Below are 11,180 nucleotides of genomic sequence, written 5' to 3' on the forward strand. Positions count from 1 at the left end.
TCTAAAAATTTGTCTGAAGTTCACATTCATGCTGAAATTAATTCAAAATAGTTCTCTTTTTTTTGCCAGTCTTGAGGCTTGAACTTTGTGATCAAGGCTAGCACTTGAACCACAGCACCACTTCTGGCTTTCTGAGTATGTGGTACTTAAGAATCAAACCCATGCTTTGTACATGTGAGGCGAGCACTCTACCACTAGGCTTCACTCCCGGCTCCTCAAAGTAGTTCTTAAAGGCTAGGCCAAATCGTCCACATTCAGTTAATTTTTTTTTAATATAGTATTTTGTGGTATCTGGAGCTGGCACTAGTTGCTCAGGACTGTAATCCTAACTACTCAGCAGGCTGAACCCAGATGATCAATATTTGAAACGATGTCAGGCAGAAAAGTCCTACAGATTCCTCAGAAATAACTAGAGAAAAGTCAGACTGAGGGCATGGTACAGTACCTGCTAAGCAATGAAGTCCAGAAAGTGTGAAACTGAATTCAAACCTTAGTACTGGCACAACAACAACAACAACAACAATGAAGTATCTGGAAAACTAGAATATCTGGAGATCAAAGAGCCTTTCAATACTTTAGAAACAGTTTGAATTTTCACCGGACCCAGAAACAAATGACTTCTGAGATGAACATATTCTCAGTAAAAACAGAGCTCCCATATTAAGGATAGAGCAGAGTGGGATGAGCTTATGTCGAAGTAAATCAATGACATCTCTTTTACTGTTTACTGACGGATATGTTTTCCTTGATCCTGCAGTTGCTATTAATTGTGATTGGGGCAGTGGCAGTAGTCTCAGTTTTACAGCCCTACATCTTCCTAGCATCTGTGCCAGTGATAGCTGCCTTTGTCTTGTTGAGAGCTTACTTCCTCCACACCTCCCAGCAGCTCAAACAACTGGAGTCTGAAGGTATGGCAGGGAATATATAATGCTCACCTTTAAAGAAAAGCCACAAGAGTTTGTGGGGATTCACTATTTGTTAATTTACTTTTTCAAAAACACATTTTCCTGCTTTTAAAGTCTTATATTACTATATAGCAATGCTCTTTTTGAGATATATATGTGTGTAAGTATATGTATACATATATGTGTGCATATATATACATATATGATAGAAACAACATAGAAAACTACACATGAATTGTTTTAGTTAACCAAATACTGTGTGACTTAATTTGGTTTTGAAGTAACTGAATTAAGTTCTCTGAAGTTTGGTCTAGGATACTGCTTTGTAATGTGTGTGTGTATGTGTGTGTGTGTGTGTGTGTGTGTGTGTGTTTGTGTATTTTATATAATTAAAAATATTAATGCTGCTAAATTTCTACCATTTTCTAAAGTTTTCCATTGGTTCCCAAATGATACTAGACAGAATTCTTACTTTTGGCTTGTTGACCTCCTTTCCTTTATGCTCTTTATATTTGGGGCTGTTAAACTCTACTTGAGTCCTTTGGCAAGCACATTTTTCTGTGACATATTAAGTATACATACATTTTTAGGGAATAAACTACCAGTATGATTTTGTTTTCAGAGTTACTTATTAAATAAACTCACATGAATTTTTGTATGTGTTTGAGGGGGTGTTATGGAGCTTGAACTCAGGGACTGGTCACTATCCCTGAACTCTAGGCTAGCTCTCTATCACTTACAGCCACAGTGTCACTCTATTTTCTAGAGGTTAGTTGGAGATAAGAGTCTCACAAGCTTTCCTTCCTGGCTGGCTTCGAGCTGCAATCCTCAGATCTCAGCCTCCTGAGTAGCTAGGATTACAGGCATGACCCACTGGTGACCTGACCTTATGAATTCTTAATTGAGACACTTGATAGAAAGTTGCATTTAAAGAAATACTAATTCTTATCAATGAAAAATTTTCAGGATTATCCAAAAACGCCAAGGGTAGGGCAGATATTAGATTGGGTTATAACCATAATCCACCTCCTGGGGAGAAGGTAGAAACAGTGAGGACTGAAGGTTGAGGCCAGTTAGGGCACCAAGTTAGCAATACACTTATCTCAATAAGTAAACTGTGCCTAGTCGCACATGCTTGTGATCTCAGATTCTTGGTAGTAGACTTTGTGGTAGGTAACTGGGCCCACACAAAAATAAGAGCTTGTATCTGAACAATAACTAAAGCATTAAAAGGCTAAGGATGCAGTCAAGTGGTAGAGCACTGGCCTAACAAGTGTGAGGCCTTGAGTTCAATTTCCAATTCTACCCTTCTAAACAAAGGGTAAGAATATATATTTTTAAAGCATCTGTGACAATCAAGTAAAAAGGAAGGATAGCCCAACAGAAATTTAATTTATCCCACCTATTGAAAATACAACAACCAACTGAAAGATCTCTATATCCGGGGGCATTTAGTCCTGTTTTCAGGAGCATGCATGGCTGTATGACGTTGCATTCTGTGTTGGCATGATTTATATTGTTTTCTATGGGAATATTATGCAGGCAGGAGCCCAATTTTTACTCATCTTGTGACAAGTTTAAAAGGATTATGGACACTTCGTGCCTTTGGACGTCAGCCTTATTTTGAAACATTGTTTCACAAAGCTCTGAATTTACACACTGCCAACTGGTTCTTGTATCTGTCAACACTGCGCTGGTTCCAGATGAGAATAGAAATGATTTTTGTTCTCTTCTTCATTATTGTTACCTTCACTTCCATTTTAACCACAGGTACAATGAGCTCATTAACTTTATGCACTTATGTCAAAACTTTGTCAATGAGTATACTGTTATAGATGAAAATGATTAGATATCTTCTTTATGTAGATTTTTTAAAAATGTGTGAGTTAACTATTGAAATCATTTCTTTGATTTATGGCTATATCCAGCATTACTAAGTACTTAAAATCCCTTAAGATGCAGAGAGTCTGATGACAGTTCTGTGGTTAATAGAAAAAGAGATCTTTTCATGGTGATGTAGGCAAATGATCCTGGCATCAAAGTTAATGCATTGCTTTATTAAAGAACTCTGAGTAGGAGAAAAATATAAACATATACTTTCTTTTTCATCTTTCTAGTAAACTTAGTTCTTCTTTACTACTAGCATATGAAATTCTTTATCTAATATGAATTTTGAATGGAAAAAATTGTCATGGATGGAATTAATACAAGGGCCATATTTTCCAATGTAAAGATTCTAAAATCTTTACCTAAGATTTTATTTACCTAAAGATTTAGTTAGATAAAAACATGAGATTTTTGCAAAACAAATGAGCTAAAATCTATATAGATAAATGTGTTTCTTTTAAAAGTTGCATGTTTAAATATTTTTGTGCATTTGAGAGACAGTAAGGAAAGGATAGACACAGGGGCACAAGGACAGAGAGACAGTAAAAAAAAACATATACAGAGGAAGAAACAGAGAAAGTGTCAGAGGCAGAGTAAACAAACATTCAGAGTGAATTCACAGAAGAGAAATAAACAAGGTTTGTTCCTAACTTTTTCCATGTGTAGGTGAAGGAGAAGGAACAATTGGAATTATTCTAACTTTAGCCATGAATATCATGAACACATTGCAATGGGCTGTAAACTCCAGTATTGATGTGGATAGCTTGGTAAGTCATTGTTATTTTTTAATTATATAACATAAGTTTATATATGATGTAAATTTATAACAGTGTAGACAATACAAAAATGTATAGGTAATATATAGAATAGCTGTATAGCTAATACTCAGATAAAGGCACAAAATATTACAGGTAACATTGAAGGCCACTCTGTACCTCTAACTAGGCTCTTGTCTGATCTTAACTCCATCAGGATCACCACGGTAATTATCCAGTGCTACAGTCAACATTCTTGCAAATGTCTCTGTGTTTAACATTTTTTCTAGCATAGTCCTAGGAGAGGATTTTGGGGTTACAACGTTTACTTTTTGTTCTGCTAGGTGATGCAAACTTGCTCTCAAGTTTGTTGTAACAGCTTGTACTACCCCTGTCCTCCACTGCAAGAGATGTAAAAATTCTTATAGCACTTGTTACGTTTTTCAATTTGGGCAGTCTGATGGATGTGATTTTGGCATGACAAGTCAATGACATATGCTTTTCTTGTCCACTTGCCCTCCTTTTTTGTTCTTAGCATTTACACCACTTATTTAGTTTTTCAGCTAAACTGATTCTTATTTTTCTTAATGATTTGTAGGGATTTGTGAATCCTAGATAAATTTTCAGTTCTTTTTTTCATATATTTTTATTGTAATTAATAGAAGGGTTACATGATATTTGCCAAATAGAAGGTGCATTAATTCACATACATTGATACCCTTTCACATGACTTGATCCCCATTTCCCTCCCCTCCACCCCCACCCCTCATAAAAATTTTCAGTTCTATATATATATTTATATAGTCATTTAGTATCTTTTAAAAATATTATTACTTTATTGTTATTATACAGGTGTCTTCTGTTTCCCTCACTCTCTCCCAGTCTCCCTGCTATCTACATCCATTATTTGTATAGTTAGTTCAATTTCTTCAATGTCCAGTGAACTCAACTGCTGCACCTTTTCACCCTTTCCCCTCTATTTTTATATCCCCTGCCATGATGAAAAGAAACTATGAAGTTTAATAAAGATAAATGTACTTATTTTTTCCCATTATTGTTTTCCTTTTTTGTATATTGTTTAAGAAATCCTGCTTACCTTTGTTGATGCCAATGGCTCTCAACTTGTAAGGATAAGAATAGCTCTAGTCCAACTTAGGCAAAAAAAATATTGTGCTTCATGAGCTTCATCACAACAGAATAGCTGGGTGTGGTTGCGTGTGCGCCTGTTTTCCTAGCAACATGCAAATTATAAACTGCAGGACCACAGTTAAAGATAGCTGAGTCATAAACGTGAGACTATATATATGTAACTTGATATAATTCAAGCTACAATGTATCTACTGAACACTTTTTGTAATACTCTTTTCTTATTTTTACAGAAAATTCTAGTTTGCTGTATACTTTGTAAGTGTATATATTTGTATACTTTGTAAGTGTGTTTATCATATTTTGTTTTTGTTGTGTAGCTCATTTTGATTTCATGGCTGCAGAGCTTGTTAACTATATCAAGGACACATCCTGTGTGTCCCGAAAGGAAGCAAGGCAGATATTTTAATTAATTCTTACTTAAAGGAAGTCAAAGCATGTCAGATTACCTACTTAGTCCAGTCCTTGCATCACTGACTCACGTCAGGATTTTTGGTGTACTATATTATAGTTCATCCACCCATGTTTCTAGAGGATATGGAAATCAAGCTAAAATGATTGTCTGGCACTGTTAGTCTCCTTTTTGCTTAATTCCACGTGTTTTCCTCTGAGACAGATAACATGTTCTCAACTACAATCACTCAATTATAAAATTTTTAATCAGAATAAAAATCATTAAAATATCTCTAGGGGGAAAAACCTTTAAGTATGTACTTTCTGCCCATATGCCTTCATATTTTATTGACATTCTTAAATAACTCACTGAAATGTTGTGGTAATTTCCTTTTAGTCTTTTAGATGCTTTTAGATTTTCCTTTTTTTGACTAGTACTTTTTATCATCTCTATTCTTTTTCTTAGTTTGCTTGCAGTCTGATTTTTGAATTTAGGACTCAAAAATGTTTCAAAATGTTTCTCTTAGAACATAGCAGGAGAGCCGGGAGTTTGGCCTAGTGGTTAAAGTGCTTGCCTAGCATGCATGAAGACCCGGGTTCGATTCCTCGGTACCACACACATAGAAAAAAGCCAGAAGTGATGCTGAGGCTCCAGTGGTAGAGCTTTAGCCTTGAGAAAGTCCAAGGACAGTGCTCAGGCACTGAGCTCAAGCCCAGGACTGGCAAAAAATAAAACAAAAACAAAACAAAACAGAACAAAAAAGAACATAGCAGGAGAATATTAAATAAAATTTGTGCTTGTAGCTTGTAGCTGGGCACCAGAAGCTCATGCCTGTAAACCTAGCTACTCTTATCTCCAACTCAAAGTTCCTAACTTTGGTGCTGTAACTCAGAGTGATAGCCTTGAGTACAAAGAAGCTCAGGGACAGTGCCCAGCTCCAGAGTTCAAGCCCTGAAACTCCCCCCAAAAAATGTGCTTGTATTTTTGTATTTAATTGTTCCAGTTTCTACATTTGCTTTTCCATTGTAAAATCCTTGTGCATGTCACCCATTTTATTACCTAAAAGTGCCTATTTGCACATGTACAAGTCCTTCCTTTTAAAAAATAGTCCTATTTATTTTGGAATGGCCATTCCAAAAACAGTTTATGAATACAATGCAGCTTAATCATTGTCAGCTCATTTATTGCTTACCCCATCTTTTTCACTACCTACCTATTCCCTCAGGTTTCTTCATTTTGTAGGACATGCTTTAAGTTTTGTAACTGCATAGTCTTCTTGTCTTCCTTTCTTCATTTATCCCACCCCCATCCGTGACTCCACCCCTCACTTTCCAGTAACAGTTCCCCAGTATTTATTTTGATAGACTGTGAGCCTTTCTGACAAATTACAGTGTATTCTTTCCTGAATCGATGATATTTCAGTCAATACATTTGTATACACTTGCATATCACTGCAAAGTGTTTACTTACATATTTGTAAATTAATTATCTATATGTGAGAGAAAACAGGCATCCTTTGTCTCTCTGGGCCTGACTTATTTTTGGCTGTATTGCTTTGCTTCAGTAGTAGCCTTCACATATTGAAAATCTTTTTTCCATGCATTTTCATTCTGTATGCCTCATCTCCACTGTTGCTTTAAAGTATTTATACTGCTCTAGTTTTTCACATGAGCATCCTAGGCTTTGTGCCCTGAATTTTGACATTGTGTCTTTCATCATGCCACATTGAAGGACCACAGTAAGGACCCTAGTATGTTAAAGTAGTCTGGAAAATTTCAATATTTACATTCGACTTCATTTTGTAAAAAGTCATGTTCTTTTGTTTAAATATCCAAATAATATGGGAATTCTTATTTCCCTGCTAAATAAAAGTCATGGATTTTCCTGGGTATTTGTGGGGAATTTATTAACATATTCTTGTCACCATGTGGTGGCTAAACCTACACAATGACATTTTTATGTTCACCTTCAAGTACATTGATAGTAGGAAGGGAAAAAGAGAATGCTTTGTTAAGCTTCACCTTTGTGTAAGGTTAACATCAGAGGTCACGTGTTTTCTAAAGCAAAATCTCCATGAAGCATCATTTTACTTTACTGAATTTTTATCTGCATTTGGAGTAAACCTGGTTTAAAGTGGAATAACAGGATACGCTGGCTGACACATTCATCTGGTTTTAAAGTGAAAGGCTTTTAGGGTTCTAAAGAGTATGCTACTGACCAGGCTGGCTAGTTGAAACACAAATAGAGTCAAATATTGTCAGAATCATGCAGTTTTAAAAACAGAAATGTTGTACTTCTCTGCTGTTTTGCTTATATCCCAGTACCTAGTTTTCTTTAGCTTTTAATTAATGAATATAGTATTTGGATGGTAGCATTTTAGTGTTATCTTGTTACTTTGTATTTATGACTACATTTCTCAAATACTGACACTCAAAACTGTTTTCCTAATAAGTTAATTAAACCCAAAGATAGCACTTTCCTGCCTCATAAATCCTGCTATTCCATCTCTTGTGCTTTCATCCACAGACCTCAGAGACCAAAGAGACCTCCAGACCAAAGAGAATCCCCTCACTTCATCCCACCAGCTACACCAGCCTGTGGAACATGCCATTGAAATGCCCCTACCTTTATTCCTGAGTCCTAGCATCTAGTTGTCCTCTCTCAATGAGACCTTTCTCACTGGCACACACAAAAAAATACTCTTCTCATTCTCTCCAGCAAACATTCCACTCTGAGGTTTTCTCAAGTACTGAAGAGCTATATAACCATGAACAAATCCTGATAATGACACTCTACCTTGTTTTCTGGCTATATCCTGGCTCTTCCTTTGTCTTCTTGTTCAGTGCTTCTTCTCTTGAAGATCTGTAAACAACATCTGGGATTGCAGCCCATTCTCTCCAGCTATTGCTCTCTACCCCTATCCCTCCGAAAGTATCTCGTGATGAAGTCTAGCCTTATGTGTACTGTGTAGATTTCTCTGGTACTCTTTCAACATCTGTCCAACTATCACCTTGACATCTCCATAATTTTGTAAACTAGGGCTAGGATTTTTTTCTCTAGACTTGCCATTTTAAAGCATGAATTGCTGTACAATGGCTCACTAAAGAACACTCAGGGAATGAAGGGGTTGGGTGTCTTTTGAAAATGGCACGAAGCTTCTATTGCACCTACTAATATGTCCATAAGATTAAATAAATAACTAAACAAATATGAGCCAGAAGTGATGTCAAATGTGATGTGTCCAAGTTAGCAATGCTATTTTATCTGGTGACTGATACATTTCTTATACTCACAGTTGCTTCCTTTGAATGAGACAGTCAATAATTCATTTCTTTCTGGGACTATCCACCACAGAGTGAACACAAGTAAAATATTCCTGTTATATGAATGTTATACTACTTCCCTAATTTTCCAAAGTGAAACCCCTGGTTTCACCAGATGACTATTCTACTGTGTTTCTTTTAGATAACAAGGAAGCCACATGAGTGAGCAAGGGCAGTAAACCAGTAAAATCCCCTTAGATTTCTGGTAATGAAGCTCCAGAAGATTCTTGCATGGTTGATGCAATCTGAGAAGAGTTTGCTGTCAATAGAAACTCCCTCTGTTTCTTCTTTGTCCTTGCATTACCTGTGTTTATTTTGGGTCCCAGTTAAGATCAACTGACTGATTGTACAATAATCAGCATAAAGGGGGGGAGAAAGGGGGGTTGGGGAGAAAAAGGAATCTGATCTTTCTCCATGACTCTTAATGCTTTTTGTCCCCCAAATTAAAAGTAGTTTATCTTATAACAATATGAGAGGAGTCATTTCTCCTATTTTTCTTTTGCCTTCATTTAATGGTCTTTGTAGTTCTATTTTCATGAGTCCTTGTAGCATATTTTCCTCTCATAACCTCTGTCTCAAGATTTCTTTCCATCCAGTCATCCTTTTCCATCCTGTAGGGTGATTGTGGTGGAGAGAGACCTGCATCTCATTTTGGATTTGCTACACAGGAACATGCCACCCTGGGCAAGCTATAGCCTTACATCACCACCAAGGTTCCCATTTTTCTTACCTGTAAAGTGAAAGAAATAGGTTAAAACTTTTTAGGATTCCTATCAGCTCTGAGACATTCTCTCTTTTGAGCCCTTCCTGTATGAAAGACTTTAACTTTTGTTTTGTAGGTGGTAGGCATTATTCCACGCCCTTATGGAAAATAAATACTAGCCTTATCTGTGAATGTGATTATTAGGACTGGTCAAACAACCTGAATTAATGTGCTACTAGAGTAAAAAATAATAACACTATGATGATGTTCTCAAATCTTGAATCAGTATAAGAGACTTATGAGAATCCTGATAAGAAAGGAAACATTTTGAGACTGAAGAAATGACTATGACTTTGTACTTACCACTTTAAATAGCATTTTTCTCATTTCTGCAATGAAAAAGTGGATTAGATTACGGGTTTGATTACCTGGCATCATATGAAAAGCCTGTATAACAATTTCATTTTGCTGGTTGCTCAAGCCTACAATCCTAGCTAATTAGGAATCTGAGGTCTGAGAATCCCTATTCAGATCCAGCCAGCCAGGGTAGCCAGATCCTGGAGATTTTTATTTTCAAATAATCAACCAAAAACCAGAAGTAGATATGGATTACATTGTATATCACTAGCAATGAGAAAAAATGGCAAGTGAGCATTCAAAGCCCCCAAATTTAAGCCCCAGAAAAGATTTTCAGATTCTCTCTCTCTCTCCCTCTCTCTCTCTCTCCCCCCCTCTCTCTCCCTCTCCCTCTCTCTCTCTCTATCTCTCTGTCTCTCTCTGACTCTTTCTGTCTCTGTCTCTGTCTCTCTGTCGCTCTCTGTCTGTCTGTCTGTCTCTCTCTCTCTCTCTCTCTCTCTCTCTCTCTCTCTCTCTCTCTCTCTCTCTCTCTCTCTCTCTCTCTCACACACACACACACACACACACAGCCCTAAATTATTCTAGTGACTATCCAGGCATGTGAATCATATGATTAGGCTCTCTAAGATTCATTTTAGTCTCGATTTTCTGTGAGTCATGCCAAGAAGATCAGCAAGCTTTTTCTAATAAGAAACCATTATTTTCTAATAGGAACAACTCAACAGTCAGAAACTGTGATACTGACTTGCCATGTAATTTTCCACAAACTATAATAACTTACTAATCTTTCTGAATTTTGTAGTATAAGTAACTTGTTTATATTACTACTCTGTACCAATATGGTATTTGAGGAATTTGTGTGAGCCTGTGTGTGTGTGTGTGTGTGTGTGTGTGTGTGTGTGTGTGTGAGAGAGAGAGAGAGAGAGAGAGAGAGAGAGAGAGAGAGAGAGAGAGAGAGAGAGAGAGAGAGAGAAAGAGAGAGTTCTAGGGTCAGGGCCTTGTATTCCATTTCCGAGATTGTTTGTTTTTTTTTTACCTCAAGGCTAATAGTCTACTGCTTGAGCCACTGTTCTATTTCTAGCTTTTCTTTTCCTTTCTTTCTTTCTTTCTTTCTTTCTTTCTTCCTTCCTTCCTTCCTTCCTTCCTTCCTTCCTTCCTTCCTTCCTTTCTTTCTTCCCTTTCCTTCCCTTCCCTTCCCTTCCCCTTGCTTCCTTCCTTTCTTTCTCTCCTTTCTTTCTATCTTTTTTGGTAGCTAGTTGGAGCTAAGAATCTCATGGACTTTCCTTTCAAGGTTAGCTTTGAACCACAATTCCCAAATCCTAGCCTCTTGAGTAGCTAGGCTTATTATAGATGTGAGCCACTGACACCCAGCTTGAGTAAATTTTTTTGGTTTGGGGGCATAAATAATTTTAAAAAAATAGAAAGATAGTCCAGAGTTTTAAAAAGATATTATGAACAGTCAGAATTTTTCTGATGCCTGTCACATCTCCAGTCTATCAAGATCAGAAGATTCTGTCCCAAGCTCTCAGATGGCCTGAGGTCTTGGAACTGTGTGCTTGTCAACAATTTGGGATAAATAGAGAGAGCTATAATTTAAAGGACTTCTATTTCACCTTTTATGTAATTCATATTTTGAGATCTTCTTCTATAAAGCATGTGACATATTTGCCCTAAATAATCATTCCATAGTTGTATCTCCTAATTTTCTGT

The 11,180-nt window shown here is 36.7% G+C and overlaps 1 protein-coding gene across 1 annotated transcript in view; it reads left to right on the top strand.

Annotated features, from left to right (window-relative positions):
• Window positions 1-11,180, top strand: part of Cftr (CF transmembrane conductance regulator) — a 127,987-nt gene that overhangs the window by 97,193 nt on the left and 19,614 nt on the right. The window contains exons 22-25 of the mRNA XM_090332234.1: window positions 758-908; window positions 2,448-2,675; window positions 3,459-3,559; window positions 7,614-7,684. Coding sequence (XP_090188360.1) covers window positions 758-908; window positions 2,448-2,675; window positions 3,459-3,559; window positions 7,614-7,684 — 551 coding nt within the window. The remainder of the gene's footprint in view (window positions 1-757; window positions 909-2,447; window positions 2,676-3,458; window positions 3,560-7,613; window positions 7,685-11,180) is intronic.

This window comes from Megascapheus bottae, chromosome 5 (genome assembly GCF_031878675.1).
Source record: "Megascapheus bottae isolate mThoBot1 chromosome 5, mThoBot2.hap1, whole genome shotgun sequence".
NCBI lineage: Eukaryota > Metazoa > Chordata > Mammalia > Rodentia > Geomyidae > Megascapheus > Megascapheus bottae.